Source organism: Zingiber officinale, chromosome 6B (genome assembly GCF_018446385.1).
Source record: "Zingiber officinale cultivar Zhangliang chromosome 6B, Zo_v1.1, whole genome shotgun sequence".
Classification (NCBI taxonomy): Eukaryota; Viridiplantae; Streptophyta; class Magnoliopsida; order Zingiberales; family Zingiberaceae; genus Zingiber; species Zingiber officinale.
The window spans coordinates 92,102,826-92,119,796 of record NC_055996.1 but is presented as its reverse complement, the minus strand read 5'-3'; the positions used below and the strand labels follow the sequence as shown (position 1 = coordinate 92,119,796).

General features: G+C 36.2%; 3 protein-coding genes across 5 annotated transcripts; all 3 read left to right on the top strand.

Annotated features, from left to right (window-relative positions):
• Positions 1-1,370: 1,370 nt before the first annotated feature.
• On the top strand, positions 1,371-4,603 carry LOC121993170. The gene is made up of 3 exons (XM_042547857.1): positions 1,371-1,678; positions 3,097-3,285; positions 4,210-4,603. Exons 1-3 carry the CDS (start codon positions 1,439-1,441, stop codon positions 4,285-4,287), a joined length of 507 nt encoding a protein of 168 aa, XP_042403791.1. The 5' UTR covers positions 1,371-1,438; the 3' UTR covers positions 4,288-4,603.
• Positions 4,604-4,829: 226 nt separating this feature from the next.
• On the top strand, positions 4,830-11,291 carry LOC121993169 (endoplasmic reticulum-Golgi intermediate compartment protein 3-like). Of its 2 annotated transcripts, none has more exons than XM_042547855.1 (13): positions 4,830-5,223; positions 6,028-6,101; positions 6,253-6,336; positions 6,435-6,515; positions 6,612-6,692; positions 8,375-8,467; positions 9,305-9,484; positions 9,611-9,678; positions 9,785-9,836; positions 9,948-10,001; positions 10,097-10,189; positions 10,510-10,576; positions 10,933-11,291. In XM_042547855.1, the coding sequence occupies exons 1-13, from the start codon at positions 5,082-5,084 to the stop codon at positions 11,022-11,024; spliced, it is 1,161 nt and encodes a 386-aa protein (XP_042403789.1). In that variant the 5' UTR covers positions 4,830-5,081; the 3' UTR covers positions 11,025-11,291. The 2 variants fall into 2 exon arrangements, with proteins under 2 accessions (XP_042403789.1, XP_042403790.1); XM_042547856.1 differs by having other exon boundaries at positions 5,157-5,223; positions 6,248-6,336.
• A 1,617-nt stretch (positions 11,292-12,908) lies between these two features.
• On the top strand, positions 12,909-14,037 carry LOC121990418 (elicitor-responsive protein 1-like). 2 transcript variants are annotated; one of them, XM_042544553.1, is made up of 5 exons: positions 12,909-13,036; positions 13,111-13,176; positions 13,288-13,432; positions 13,535-13,682; positions 13,791-14,037. In XM_042544553.1, exons 1-5 carry the CDS (start codon positions 12,970-12,972, stop codon positions 13,794-13,796), a joined length of 432 nt encoding a protein of 143 aa, XP_042400487.1. In that variant the 5' UTR covers positions 12,909-12,969; the 3' UTR covers positions 13,797-14,037. The 2 variants fall into 2 exon arrangements, with proteins under 2 accessions (XP_042400487.1, XP_042400486.1); XM_042544552.1 differs by having other exon boundaries at positions 13,285-13,432.
• The last annotated feature ends 2,934 nt before the right edge of the window (positions 14,038-16,971 follow it).

The window sequence follows — 16,971 nt, the reverse complement described above, 5'->3', positions numbered from 1 at the left end:
TTTTTATCCAATAAAACTTGAACAATCTCTTTAAACAATTTTTATCCTCTTTGGGTTTAGAAATTCCCTATATATATATATATAATAAATTTTATAAAAGTTTATGTCCACGTATAATTTTATATATATATATATATATTAAATCCTATAAATTATATAATTTGATGCATATAAATTTTTATGTGTGCAAAAATGTAAACCTATAAATTTTAAAATCTTGGTTAATAAATTGACGTTGTTTCAATTAAATATTTTGACCTACCTAATTATGCATGATGTTAAAATAGATTGATTTTGGACATTATAATTATCCCCCTTTAAATAAATCTTTGTTCTAAAAAAAATATAGACTTATCAAATAATTATGGACAGCAACTTCTGATGTCTTTTTGATTCTCCTAGTTTATCGGCTATTGCTTGGAAGTTAACTCCTAAAATTTTATTTGGGCACAAGAATAGTAACTATTCTAACACTTAGAGCATCTTCAATGTAACTTTTTTTTACAGATTTGTAGAGTTGAAAAAGTTCAACAAAAAAATTCTAATGAATGGAGACATAAGCTTTGAGGTTTTTATTTTAAGAGTAGGTTTGATATTTCAAACCTGTTTTTTTCTTTTGAAGATGGAGCTATTAATCATTAGAAAATTAATATTACATGTTTGATTTTTTTAAAATCATTAAATATTTTATTTAATAGTTAAATTATATATTTTTCTTTTGAAAATAAATATATTTGATAAGTTAAAAAAATACAAATGACTATAATTAAATTAAAATTCATAAGTTAATTAAATATTAAATAAAAATTATAAATTAAATTAAATTAAAAATCATAAGTTTATTAATTTAAAATTATAAATAAATTAATTTAAAGATGATAATTAAATAAAATATTAAGTAAAAATTATATAGAGATATTAAATGAAAAAATAAAAATAAAGATGTATGATTTGTAATGTAGAACCCACAACAAAAATTGTATGGAGGTTTTTTTTTTATTGTGGAGAGAATAATAGATTTTTCTACTTTTGATGTGGTATTGATGTGACATATTGAAAATTTAAAAAAAACTTATGAAAAGGTTTAACTGATGAAGATGCCCTTAATTGGGTATCTTATATCATCAATATAATTAAAACCGTTAAATTTGCATCGATAGTAAAAGTAATGTCTGGTTCTGACCCTCGGCCTGCATCACATATCTCCGTTATAATCAGTTTTAAAAAAAATAACAAGGTCAATTTTCTGAGTAAAATATTTATTTGTAAATTCTTTTCTTTTGAATTTTTTTCCCACAAATTTAGACCACTTTTCTCTATGGGCCGGTTTTAAGGCCCAGCGGAGAGGCCCAATCGTGGTCGAACTCCGCCTCCCTCCTCCCTCGCTCCCTCACGGGACCTGTAGCTGTCTTTGTTAGGGTTTGGCCGATCGAGATCGATGCTGCGGTCGCTGGTGCGGGCGGGACGGCCGATCCGCGCTGCCACTGGAGACGGGCCGGGGGACCTGCTGCGAGCGCGCATCCGCGACCGTGAGCGGGCGCGGCGGCAGCGCCGGGACCCGTCAAAGGATGAGTTTTTCGTTCCGACGCCGGAGTCCTCCAAGTGGCTCGACACCGTCTCCTGGCCGATGGTCCTTGGAGCCGTCGCCCTTACACTTTTTGCCAAGCTTCTCATGATGGTACGTCTTCAGAGCTTGCACACTTCTCATTCTCCAACCTCGGTTATATTCCTTCGAAGTCCATCTTTTAAAATTTTCCGGTCTCCTTGGTTGATGCGTGTTGTTTTCTCACGCACGACGAGGGGAAATTCATAACGAATTTTACTGCTCCTCGTTTTTATTTCGGCCTTTGAAAGTAGCCCGTTTGTGTTCTATAATATCGGGCTTATGAAGTGTTTAGCATCATCATTCATCTAAAAGAAGCCTCTTTTGATCATTAATCTTCCATGCGGTGCATTCTCTGGTTATTGACTACTGATGTATTTGTCAAAGACTTATGTTACATTTCAAATATTTTTTAAACTAACTTTTTGCAGTGTTCGAGTAAGTGATTGAAATTTATTCTATGAAAGGGTTTTTGTTTTAGTATCGAGTAAGTAATTGAAGTGTTAATTTTTTATCATTCAAGACTCAGGAGAAAGCGAGATATTGTTATCATCCTCGTAAATCCTTTTCATTTCAATCAGTTTGAAGCCTAGTATAGGTTCTATCTGATGAATTTGCATGTATATTTCAAAGTTCATGCTATTTTTTTCTAAATTCGACAAGCAACAAAATATGACATAATAATACGTGATAGCACTGGAATTTGGCGCCTCATCATTAAAGTCAGTTATGACAATCCTAAATTTTGGTTTCATAATCAAGCCTTTAGTGTGTTAAGATATGGTTTGTCAAATATCAGTGGGCTTCACTGATTTGATTATTCATTTAGATTTTTTTTTTAAGTCCATGCTTGTTTGGTCAGTGTCACTGATTTTAGGATGAGTAAGATATCAAGTTTTTTTAGGAGTTCTCATAACTCTTGCTTAGATTGATTCTTAGCAGTGAACTCTCAGTGAGATGTGAAAGGTATGCCCTTCTCAACCTTGTTTCCAACCATTTCAGTTTCAAGATTGTTCTTATAGGTGATCTTATGCTTCTGTGAATTTGATACTGACATTATTAAATATATTGTAGTCTAACTGTGACCTCCCCAGCCCTTTTTTTTTAAATTTTTTGTTGGAATATCATCCAACTTTTCTCCTACAATTTAGATGATGGAATCATACACTATTATCTTCCCCATCCACATGGATTATCATGAATCGTGTGATAGAGGTGATGTGGGAGTTAGGGGTTTGGCAAGATAGTCTAATTTTTAGTTGAGCTATTGTTCTTTTTTACAGTGTCTTTTAGAAACCATTATTTCAGTTGTATTAGTGGCCATAAAGGAATCGAATCTACGTCAGGCAGAGTTTCTATGAATTCCTAGCCAAGTATGTTACTTTTTTAGAATTATGATTTGCTAATTGTTGTTGTCTGTTAATTGTTCCTCCATTTCTCAGTAAGAAATTTGTAGTTAATCACATATATAATTCCTTTTGGCATAACCGCAGGAGCATGATGCCACCTCTCAAGAAAGATTGGAGCGTAAAATGAAAGATGCACCTCCTGAACAAGGAACAATTAGAATGCTTTCTCGTGAAGAATGGGATGCAATCCAAGAAGTACGACCCAGAACTCCATTTGAGTCCAAGTTTGCTCGTGCAAATGCACGCATCAGATCTGGAGAGCCAGTAAAATTGGTATGGCCTTCTATCTATAGTTTGCTTTGTTTATTGATAAGCTATATAGATTTTTGTGACCATATATAAGCTATATGTATTTGAGTTAGTTGATTAATATGCTCTCTTATTGCTACCGATTTGTTCTGTTCATTATCTATCATAAATCATAAACGACTATAATTTTTACTAGTATTTTCACTAAAACTACGCTTAAAAGTATTTTTCAATTTTTTATGGATATATAGTTATTTATTTTGCCAATACGGGTTTCAAATTGAACCAAACAAAAGGCAAACCTATAATTTGAAATGATTTCTGTTTGAGTTTTGGTTTAGATTTTTCTTATGAAATCAATAAATCAAAACCATTTTGCCTGCCCCCTAAAAAAATCAAAATCAAAATAAAAGATGGTAATAAAAATCCAAAATAAAGCAACCAAGATAAAACAGGAAAATATTGATTTATTGATGAGGTATTGGTTCGATAAATAAAAAAGAATTTAATTTATATAATATGTAGTTGTGGGCATAACACAAATTAAATGACATAAGACAATCCAAGAAGCACTTGATCATGATCAAATTTGTAACTGTACTTGGATAATAAGCATTTACCTATAAGAACTGAATAAATTGCAATGATGGTTCCAACTTTATAAAATCAAATATGCTGACTCTTTCTTTCCATGAAGTCATTCTATTTGTGTGTGTGTGTGTACATGTGTATGTTCAGTTTCGAAGCTTGAAGTTTCATTTTCATTTCCTTTCGGTTTGAAAATTGTCTAATCTTGTCAGTTGCAGCTCACTCTTAGTTCAGTGCAAGTAGCTATGTATGTAACCTTTCTGTTCATTTTGCTCGAGCAAAGTAGCAGCAGAACACTTGACAGATATATCATTGTAAATCCATCTTTAAAAAGGTCGCACAATTCTAATTTGATTGCAGGAGGATGTTAAAGATTGGGCCATTGATGTGTTCAGAGATGCCTTAACAAGAGTAGAAGAAAGTGCCAAACGAAGGTGAACTCCATGGCTTCACTGCTGCACATCTTAACCCTCAGATACCAGATAACAATGAACAGAATGAACCCAGAAACCCACTTGAGGTAGCACAATCTTCATTCTTAGATCCAGAAATAGCCTCCAAATCAATGATTCCGAGGAACGCAGAATTCTGAAATCTATGTACCATAGTGTGGCAATTCTTTGTGATGAACTTGAATAAGGGTGCCCAAATAACTTTTGACGAGTCAGGGTTTACCTTTGATACATATGTTTATTTTTCATCTGTTGTTCAAACTTTTCTTAGGAAAATCACAAGTTAAGTGCTGCTTTTTCCAGATTTTTTCCCCACTATTTTACTAAGTGTTTTATATTTTTTATTATTTAATTTATTAATTTTTTATATAAAAAAATGACCTATCGAACTTGGGCTTGGGCTGACACGGGCAGAGGTTATCGGTGAGCCCATTCCCACGTTGGGCTAACAATGCACTGGGCGAGGCTACGCGACACAGGTGCAGGCCCGGTAATTGAGAAAATGAGAAAATGTATAAAAACTCCTATTTGAATTAGGAAATGATAAAGTGGGAAAGCGTTTAATAGTGACGAGGAGAAGAGTAAGGAAGAAACAAAGAAACCCTCCCGCAGTTTTTCTTTTCTTTTTGTTTATATCTATCTATTCGAGAAAGATCGAGCTGCCGAATCCAAATTTCAATCTCATAGATCCCATCTTTTTCCAAGCCTTTCTTCGGCTTGATTCCTGTTGATTTCGCGATCTGTGTACGCTCATAGTTATTCCTCTTGGCGGTCAATTCGATGGAGGCCCTCTTTCTCAAGTTCCGGAATCTGGACGCTTACCCGAAGATCAACGAAGATTTCTACAGAAGAACCCTCTCCGGCGGCATAATCACCATTGCCTCCTCCATCATCATGTTCCTTCTATTCATCTCCGAACTGCGTGAGTTGAAAGTTGTTTTTGCCTTCGGGTTCCTTCATTCGTTAGGTTTTATCTGTGATTTTCGAGTTCTACGAGGTTTTCTATATTGGTTGAGTGAGATGCAGTTCGTAGGGGTTTGACCTTGGTTAAATCTAATTTTAGCATCAGAAGGGTCACGTCATAGTAGTGTTCCTGTTTGAAGAATCGAGCTCAGAGATTTTTGCATGATTATCGGGCGATTTTTTTTTTTTTGGTAGCGGTGAACTACTAGCTACTGTATTTTTGGTTTCTGGAGGAGATCATCCCATACAATTACAGTTCTTTCTTTCATTTGTTTTTCCAACTAGAGGATCTATATGGCTAGTGATTTCATCATAAATAATGTTCTGAAATCTCGAAAAACTAACGATTTCAAGTTTTATACTCCCTGTTCTTCATATTATCATGTAACTGACCTATTTATAACAGTTGAGACTAATGGTGGGCTAGTGTGTTGAAATGAGGCTGAATCAATCATTTTGGATTTCTCCCGTTATCTTCATATTATCATAGTGCCGACTCATTTTTAACACCGTAATATACAAGTGGACTCTTCTTTCTCTGTTGAATATAGTGATCTTGCCATGGGAAAAATGTTGAATTGCAAAGCCAAATGTTTTGATGCACCGTTAGAAACTTTAGGAAGTTCTCCTAGTTGTTAATATCATTCATGTCCTTTGTGGTTAAGCTCATTTTCCAATCTTCTGTGTATACATGTTTGTGCTTTTGTACTTCCAAATGCATTTCGTCTCAGTTTGTTTCCTTTTTCTCCTTTTGTTATTGCAGGGTTGTATCTTCATGCTGTTACAGAAACAAAGCTTGTAGTTGATACTTTAACAGGAGAAAAGCTACGGATCAATGTAATATTTATACTGCTAAACTTTTAAGATATATAGTACATATCTTTGATTTTTTTTGAAGGACTGCATTTTGTCATACATGATTCATCTCAATGTTCTCTTGTTTTATCTTGTTCCCCCTTCCCACACGTCTCCTTCATTATAAGTGCAGTTTGATATCACATTCCCTGCCCTTTCATGTTCTACGGTCAGTCTCGATGCAATGGATATCAGTGGAGAAGAGCATCTTGATGTCGTATGTATTATCACTAGAGTTTTTATATAGCTACGTTAAGTGCTTTAAACTGTTACATTTGACCTTTAGTAATAGGTTTTCCCCACGTTCTATCACAGAGACACGACGTCATCAAAAAGAGGTTAGACTCTCATGGGAATGCTATCGAATCTAGACAAGATGGAATTGGTTCACCTAAGGTATGTATGGCTTATGTATCCATTTACTGTATGCTACTAAGTTGATAGGACATAGACATGCAGCCTGTATTTATTTGTTGCCATTTTACACTACAGATTGAAAAGCCTTTACAAAGACATGGTGGACGGCTTGAACATAATGAGACATATTGCGGTTCTTGCTTTGGTGCAGAAGCGGTATGTTTCTAAGTCTGTTTCACCAGCAGCTTGTCATTATTGAACTGATACTGTGATGAACTATTGCTTTGGTTATCCTATGAAATTACCTTAATAAGTCACAGAAAGATCTTGCCATTACCACATTTTTGTTATAATCTTGCAAACTCAATCTTTAATATATGAACTAACTATTCTTTTGAAATTCATTTTGATATTTGTCAAGAAAACCTTGTAGGACAGAAGGACCAGTTAACTAGTGGTTAATGAACCTTGACCTGGATAATTTCCCCGAGGTTGTTTATCAACTTACTGTGTGGTAGTTTGTCAGAGGTTTATGAACTGTGTTTGGTAATTTGAAAGAGGTTGTTTATGAACCTAGTATTTGGCTTAATTTGGCAATGTCTTAACATTTGGACTCAACCTGCTGCTTCAACTGATCGAGTCAGAAATTTATTGGCAGTCAAATCTAATTTAAATACAAAAATAAAATTTTGCAAAATCGGTCAAAATAGCATAACAAGTCAAAACAATGTATGAAAACCTTCACAAACAAATATCAACTCTTAAATCAAACATGAAGAATTCAAATTTTCAAGTTGATAAAAAGCAAAGCACACAAATCAATGAAAACAAGAAGGGGTAGATTTATTGGCAGTCCAATCTAATTTAAATACAAAAATAGAATTTTGCAAAATCGGTCAAAATAGCATAACAAGTCAAAACCATGTACGAAAACCTTCACAAACAAATATCAACTCTTAAATCAAACATGAAGAATTCAAATTTTCAAGTTGATAAAAAGCAAAGCACACAAATCAATGACAACAAGAAGGGTCAAATCTACCTTCCACTCGTTTCCTTCTACTTCTTAGGGAATTATGTTTGGTTTATCACTTTAATACATTCTGCATGATGATAAGTAAAAAATTGACATAAGAAAGTTAAAACATAAAGGAACCATGACAATATGTAATATTGGCTAAATTCTAACTGGTTTTTTGTCAACATCATCTTCCTCATCATCATTTTATGAACACCATCAAGTTATGCTAGTTCTAATTATTTAAGGTTATATATATGGATCTTATCCCTCGATCAAATTCTATGCAAGACTACATTAATTATAAATTATATGTTAACTGAAGATTTCTTGGTCTTCCTTTGTCCCTTGTAACTTCAGCTCTAATTGATTCAATTGTTTCTAATTAATTATAGTTTATGAATTTTAAGTTTGCCCATAATAATCTGACCAGTTTGAAAATATTAAATATTAGTGTTGACCTGTGAGATTATGTAAAACATGGTGCTGGTCTGAATAACTGAATTGATGAGAATCTGATTCCTGTCCTATCAGTATGCTTGACCTATATGTTGTAGGCCTAAACTATTTTTTCTTTTCCTACTGATGTATTTCACTTATGTTGGAGAGTTTTCTCCTTAGTATCTGTTTTAACTTTTAGTATGTTAAAGACATGAAAGTCTCAGTGGCTATTGAGCTTGTCCATTCCTTTGAAATTTAATCATCTTTTGATCTGATTCTTTTGATGATATGTTAGCTCATATTCTCAAGAAATAATCAATTTTGTCTCAAATTTTCTTGTACTTAATAAAAGTTAAGATCTATTCTATGTAAATATGTGTTCCTAATGCAAATTTATTAAATATCTTGCAACTGATTACTAATTGAGCCATATTTTCAGTCTGAGGAAGAATGCTGCAATTCTTGTGAGGAAGTTCGTGAAGCTTACAGAAAGAAAGGTTGGGGCCTGTCAAATCCTGATCTGATTGACCAGGTACTATTACCTATAAATTCTTGGCATCTCAACCTTACTGTGTCTTGAATGTTTATACTACAAATTATGAACCTAGCCATTGTAAGAAACCATCATCTTAAAATGACTAGAGATTATCATGGGAATGATTCAAGATATATCTTCTGACATTCATTCTGACTTTCCTGACTGTCTTAGTGTGCTCAAAACCTTTGCATTGTGCTTGGTGCCAGCCATGGCCTTGTTTTAGTTAATTAGCTCCCCAAGGCCACACTTGTCTCCAACCCAGATTAGTTGTCGTGAGGAGTCAAGTGTGTCAATGAGTGTTACAAATCAGAGGTGTGAGGGACTTTGAGGAGCTATTTCCAAGTCATGGCCACTTTAGGCTAACATTTGTGGACACGACAATCCCATGACTTAGGTAATATATGCAGGTGATGTGCTCAGTGTGAGACAGTCTTGCCTCCAATGGTGGCATTACCTCTAGTGACTGTCAACTTATGTAGGGCTGCTTCTGTGACAACATTAGGGAGGCTTAGCCACAAGGCAAGAGGCCTAAAGAAAAATAGGAGAGAACAATAAAGGAGAAAAAGGAAAAGAATGAAGGAGAACATGATAAAATTAATTAAAGAGTGTCAGCTGGGCTTGACGAAGTAACAAAACTGATAACTTGTAGAAGTTTCATGTATATAATTTTCTTAGAAAAATTATTTCTTGAAACGGTAACATGTATGAGTCAAATCGTTGATCTAAAATTTAAAGTGCTTTATCTGAAGCAACTAGTAGTGTATAAGGTCTAAGAATGATTTCTTAATTAAAGAAGGCTGATTAACTTTTCACTATTCTCTTTTATCTTAGTGCAAGAGAGAAGGATTTCTTCAAAAGATCAAGGATGAAGAAGGCGAAGGGTGCAACATCTATGGTTTCCTAGAAGTCAACAAGGTGGGTGGGAATTTTCATTTTGCCCCTGGTAAAAGCTTCCAACAGTCAAATATGCATGTGCATGACCTGTTGCCATTCCAAAAAGAAAGTTTCAATGTAAGAAATCCTGGATCACTCAACCTTGAATTTTTTGTTCGTTACTAGCTTTAGTTTTCATCTATTCTAGTTTCAGGGAGCTATATTTCTAGTGACACTTTTTCCCCATTATCATCATCATGACAGATAAGCCATAAAATTAACAAACTAGCATTTGGAGAGTATTTTCCTGGTGTTGTCAATCCTCTTGATGGGTAACCTCCAGTACATCTCTTGAGATTTGCAAAGTTTTTGGTTATCATTTGGACTTTCTAATCTTTTAATATGGAAATATTGCTTGCCTACTTGTTAAAATATCAGAGTGCAGTGGGTGCAACAAACACCATATGGAATGTACCAATACTTCATCAAGGTAGGTCTTATTATCATATTTCCTTTTCACTTTTCAGATTGGATGCTTGAAACCCTAGTATCATACTGTTATGCAGTGTTTCTTAAGTTTTTGTATTCTCTTCCTTTATAGGTGGTTCCTACTGTATACACTGACATAAATGGGCACACTATCCAGACCAATCAGGTAACCTTGATTCTTAGATTCACATTTTCTGTATATATTTTTTAATATACAGTGAGTTCCTTTGTTGCTATTCAAATGATTGTGTGGTTGTGCAGTTTTCAGTGACAGAGCATTTCAGGAATGACGATATTGGTCGGCTACATTCTGTTCCAGGGGTGTTTTTCTTTTATGACCTTTCTCCAATTAAGGTAACACTTCTATGGGCATTGGTTTAACTGTTGATTGATTTGATACCCTCACAAAGTTGGCCATATCAGCATTTATCATTTTTGTCTTCCTTTATCCATCAATGTTTTACTATCTTTATTCATTTTAAATTGGAACTTTGGCTTCTGCATCCACTACCATGATGTATTTGTTGTTCAACATATTCGTCACTCGTTAAGATACTGTGTGTGTGAATCTTAATTTAATAGTCAAAATTGAAATAGTAATTTTACAAAGACTTCTTTCCAGTCAAATGATCTCTGTATATTATGGTTGGCATCTTACATGAAACATTATGCAGGTTACTTTCACAGAGGCACATGTATCTTTCTTGCACCTCTTGACTAATGTCTGTGCGATTGTTGGAGGTAGTATTCTCCTCATTCTTGTCATTAATATCTAAACTAATTTGATGTTGTTTCCACGATTTGAAGACCATTTAATGGTTCGTACTTGTTGAGAACCCAATCCCACATTGAATCTTCGATCCCTCATTATAATATGTTTTGCTAGAACAAATTGTCAATTCCCTCATAAATTGTATTATTTTGCTTCATCCTGAGGAGACAGTGTTAGTGGCGTGCTACTATATGTCCATATAAAAGATGATATTTGGTTTCAAACCTGCAAAATTGTTTTTTCTTAACCTGGTAGCCTGGAGCATGCATCTTCCTGGATATTATTCATGACTCAGAAATATTGTCTAATTCCATTCCACTTGCAGGTATATTTACTGTTTCAGGAATACTAGATGCATTCGTCTATCACGGCCAAAGAGCAATCAAGAAGAAAATGGAAATTGGAAAATTCAACTGATTGACTGTGTATCGAACCTCCTATGCAACGATCAAAAAGCCTTCTCTGACCTTTGCAGACATTCAAAGCCAAATCGCTAATATCACCATTCTGTTCTTTTGTCACTAAGTTTCTAAATAGGGTCAGAACGGTACTTCTTTACGATCTCTTTGCAGCCCAAGAGGTCCATTGTGTTATGCAATTTTGCACTGTGCTAAATGATTGTCAATGTCATATTCATGTCACCTTAAGCGCAAATGTGAGTTCTGGTGCTAGAACATTTGTTCATTCTCGACAAAGATTTTCAAAAAAGATTTTCCAGATATGTTTATGGAGAGCTATACTGATTCATTTGGTTGCAGTATGTGTAAAAAGTTTTGATATAATCTGTCTTTTTCAATGCTTGCAATCGCACTTCATTGTGCAAAAAGGCGGGTCCCGCCTTTGCAATCGCACTTCATGATGCTGTTCATCGTTGTATTTGTTCTTGTTAGAGTATGGGTAAAAGCTACAATTTTTTCACACCTGGCTTGCAGTAGCTGCTTGTCCAACTGAACAGAAAGATGCCCATCATTTGGCAGGCGGGATCCTTTGGTCTCGTCTGCCCTGGTCCGTCCCTGGATCAGGGACATTGAATAATCCCTCCAATTAATGCAGGGGATCAGGACTTGGTCCGCTAAAAGTGGATCAGAAGATCCCTGTTCATCATTTGCTGTCTCCGTGAGAAGTAGCTTCTCTTATAAACGAAGCGAATTCGCGACTCTTTCATAATTTTTAAAGATTAAAAATGCAAATAGAAGAGAGTTCTGGTGGGTGAATATATATGCCAAAAGCAATCTCTCCATTGCAGACTAGATCTTCAGTAGATCATATATCATTCTTTTCTTTCTGACTGTAAACGCTAAGCAAAATTGACATTAGAGGTTGTAGTCGCAAACCTTCTTGATGAAATTGCCTTTCTTGTCGAGATCTTCTAAGGCATATGATTTCTTAGCTAGACCATAACAAAAGATTCCTCATCGGTGATCTAGATCTTCTTAGCTAGCTAGTTGATTTCGGTAGTAACAAAGCTTATTCGTCGGCAACCATTGTGGTTTATTGTGACAAAAGACGAATATATTCGTCCTCAGCGTCTCCGTCAACCTGTCCGAGAGTCAACAAGGAGGAGGGGCAACTGTTGTGGTTTATGTTTCATTGAAGAGAGGTGGAGAATTCAGAATGAAAGAGGGGTTTTATCTGTTTGTTTGCTTTTATTTTTACCTCAATGTCCACCTTTATTATCGGTCCATGTGTAATTAAATGGCGTATCTCTAAAATAAACCCCTCCTATTAAATATTTTTATTCTTTAATACGCATAGGATTATTCATTAAGTTATCATTTTTTTTTTATAAAAAATAATAAGTGTATAAATTTAAACTCTGTTCACTTCAGCAATGCGTGTGTATATATAGACTAAAATATTGGTGAATTTCCACGCGAGGGCAAGGCGTCAAATGTTGACTCTGCTTGGTCATCGCATTTGACAATTCTGGAGAAAGAAAACAATGGTCCAATTTAGCAAAAGCTGACCGGTTCAAATCTCCTTTTCCACATTTATTGGAGAGTATATCCAAAACGCGCCAGAAATTAATATAAAAGCGAAACTTAAAACCCTACTTTTCTTTTACAACCACAAGAATATTAATTATACATTTAAACTACTTGAGAGCTATGTCAAAATGATACGACACGAGTACAATTTTGACCACTTCTTACAGGACCTGTTTCTTGTTAAAGACGTTCAAATCCTTGACTGGATCAATTAATTAATCATTTGGCTCGAAATTTATTAAATAAATTAATCATCCATCTCTCTGCCTCTTTCTATATATATCTAGTTTCTGAATGAGAGAAGAACAGACAAGAGAAGATACAAAGAGAAGAAACAGAAAGGAGGAAGAGATCATACAATTAATTACTTAAATATGAGTTTTGGAGAATTAGAAGTGTTACTTGTGGATGCCAAAGGCCTCAAGGACACTGATCTAATAGGTATTAATTAATTAGTTTATTTTTGTGAAATTTTAATTGTAATTTTATGTATTTAATTTACTTGATTTAAGCAGGCAAGATGGATCCTTATGTGGAGATTCAATACAGGGATCAGCAACAGAAGAGCAAAGTTGCATATAGTGAGTTATTTCTAATTAAATAATTTATATATGTGTGATTTTTATAGGATTATTTAATATCCCATAAAATAAAATTATAAAATGTAATTAAATGTGAAATTAATTAAGCAGAGGAAGGAGGAAATCCACGGTGGAATCAGAAATTCAACTTCAAGGTTCACCATCCACTCGAGAACAACTCGATTCGACACAAGCTTGTGCTTCGAGTCATGGACCGTGACACCTTCTCGGCCGATGATTTTGTCGGAGAAGCAACGTGAGTATTGCGCGCCCTAAAAAATTTAAACTCTTGTTAGCAATATTTCTCCCTAATTACATAGGAGCTTATCACTAATTGTGTGGTTTTGATGATGAATAGGATTAATGTTGGAGATGTGATTGCGCTGGGGATGGAGAAGGGGTTTATGGAAGTGAACCCTTGCAAGTATCGGGTTGTGCTTTCCGATAAGAGATATCACGGCGAGATAAGAGTTGGTGTCACCTTCAAATTAATTAATTTAACCAAGGTAATTGATTAAATAATTAATGCAAATGCTATTAATATATTTTTTTGTATTATTTTAAAATGAAATTCCTCTAATTGTAGAACAAACTTTGTTGTTGTGTTCTTGTAGATGTGATGGAGTTAAAAAAGGAGCTTGGATTTATGGATTATGCAAGTGCTTGAAGAATAGATAGATAGTGATCTCCTTAGTTAGCTGACCAATTATTTGATTTGTTGTTGAAATTAAATTTGTTTATTTATTTTTGGAAATGTATTAATTTCATTTTATTATTGGAGTAAGGAATAATGGTGATGTCTAAGTAGTGCAATTTGTGAAACATATTGGTTGACCAAAGAATAATCTATATCAAACGAGATGCTTGTACCTATTTACTCTCATATAAAGTTAACTTGTAGGTTTCATTTGTTAGTGTTGACAAACAATCTATTGGAGATTCTAAGGAATTAGTAAAATTTAAATATATTGAATTAAATTTACTTATATGTTAAGATGACCTGAGCAGATAATCTCAGACTGCTAGTAAGAGCTGGTTATTGTCAAGTGTTGACCGCAGAGTGGATGAGCAAGCAGAGCGTCTAAGCAACAAAATCCGAGGAGCCAAGTCTGTACGGACAAGAAGCCATGCGAGCTAGTCTAAGTGGACAAGAGAGCTAGTCTAAGCGAACTAGTGAGCGACCATTCAAGCGAGCTAGCGACCGAGTGAGTATTCGATCATTCGGGCCGAAAACTAAGCAGTCGGGCGAGCGTGCGATGAGATGAGCGGGCAGTTGAGTGGACGAAGAGGCTGAGCTAGTGAGCGGCCGAGCAAGTGTGCGGTCGGAAAAAGAGTGTAAAATACCGGAAAATAGGCGAATATTAATAAGGGAATTTTCTGAAATTTTTGAAAATTTTTCGGGAATTTTTCGGAGCTCGTATGGACGAGTTAACAGGGACAAAAACGGGGCCTGAAAAGTCTGTTTAGGCTACCCCGTTTAAGCGAGGAAATGTTTATATTTACATTTCCTTTTTCTTTTATTTTTCTTTATTTCTTTTCTTCTCCCCTGCCGAAACTCTCACCCAACCTTTCTCGCGCCGACGCCTCCCCCTCGCACCTCTCTCTGCCTTAACCGCCGGCCACGGCGGTTACCTTCTCCCTCTCCTCGCCAGCGACGCTCCACTTCACTGCCGTCGGGATGCCAAGCGCCACAGCACACAGCCGACGCCGCCGGAGTATTGCCGACCCAGCGACGTCATCCTTGTGCCCTAGCGAGCCGCGAGCCTCCATTTTTTTTCTTAACTCCCGAGCCCTTACAGCACTGACGATCTTCCTTCCTGCGACGCCAATCGCCGGCAGCGCGTGTCATCCGCCTCGGTGCCCTAGCATCTCCGCCGGCCAATTTCTTCTCTGCCGTAGTGGTCTCCACCACCACCTATTCGACCGATTTCTGTGCCCTAGTTTTGGGTTCACAGCCGTTCACGCCGAAGACTCTCTTCTCCTCTCTTCCGTCGATGCTATCTTCACCAGCCGACGAGAGCCAACCGAGGGTAGTCGTTTCTCTACACTGGTTCTCCTCTGATAACCTCTGTTCCAGCCACAGTAGCGTGCCCTAGTCGATCTTGGGAGGTCACAGATTGGTGAGGAAGTGGGGCTGTAGTGTTATTTGATCAGCAACAGAAGTGTTATTTGATCAGCAATAGAGGACCTTAGTCCACAGAGGTGAGGACTGTGAATTGAAGGAAGAATTACAGCGGGTTTTTGTGTGCTGTGGATCAAGATACAATTGCTTGTTCAAATTCGGCAGCAAGCAACCTTTCACCGCAGTCACTTAGCTGTGAATTCAGGTAAGATACTGGGTTTTGGTCTTAGTAGTAGATCTTAGTGTAATTTGATTATTTTAGATCGTGAGACATGCTGTAGAGAATTTGATATCTTACTGTAAGAACTCCTGATTTATTTATTTTGGGATTTGTTTTCTTCTGGATAGCAGTGGACGATTGGTTCGAAGTTGTTGGATTCCAGCCACCACAACACAGAATGGTTGGTTATTTTCTTGATCACCATGTTGATTAGATCAGTGTAAGTGTTTTCGGCCAATGATTTTCTGTTATGTAGATTGGATTGTTAGTTGTGTTAGAAAGAGATGTTTATGTAGGTTGATTAGGATTTTATCCTATTGGTCGTTGAGATTTTATTTAGCTATTCGTTGAGTTCTAGCTAAATAAATGTATGTATATCGTTTGACATAGGACTTTGACGCGAGACGAGTATCTCGGAGTCAGAATTTGGACCTTTCTTTTGTCGGAGGCGGGTACTTTGACTTATGTCTTTGATATGCATAATAATATGTTTAACATATAGCAGTGATTGTGTAATCATTTTGTTTCGGTTGGTCACTACATGATAGTTACATGGTTGCTTGTTTTTTTATTCTGCACTGCATATTATTTACCTGATCATATATGCTTAGGTAGTGACCCAACCACATGCTATGTTATCTTCTGGATCTAGGGTTTATTTGATGTCCTATCTGATTTGTGTACCTTCTATCTGATACATCTTCCAGTGGTACACACTTTGTATTATTTATATGGTCATTACTATGTTATTCATGAGATTGTCATGCTTAGTGTCATGCATCATGATTGCATGCTGTGCGATTGTCGGCTCCACTATGGTTGAGTCCATCGCCAGTTACATGTACTGCACACACCACCACCCATGGATTAGTGGTATATCAGGCATGTGTGTGGCGGTTCTGCTGTTTGGCTCCGTTGGTCAGGTGACTCAGCGTGGTAGCCGTGGCCGACCCGGCTGCTCTCATCGGCATTTAGTGTAGCGTGGTAGCCGGCAGATGGTGGACTCTGTTTGGCTCCGTTGGTCAGATGACTCAGCGTGGTAGCCGGCAGAGATATCCTCCCCGTCATCGTGTACCGGGAGATGAGAGCATTGAACTCCCCCATTTATGATTTGGGGTCAGAGGACAGGAGTACTCCGACAGCATCCCGTCCACTCGGTCGCTCATCAGGAGCAGTGATGTCAGAGTGCACGGTCACCATATGCATTTATTGCATTTATTGTTTGTGATTGCTGCATTTACTTGCTGCATTTATATGGATGCATATGATTGACATGCATACAGGATTATGACCTCCCCGGTCTGACGACCCTGTTACCTTTGTACTTTGATTCTGGTTAGTACAGTTATCTCCTGATTTCGTTTCAGTTGCATTTATCCTTCTCGTATTCAGGAGACTGTACGCATGATTAGTGTTGTCTGTTATTTGTTTTATTATGCATATCAGTTGTACC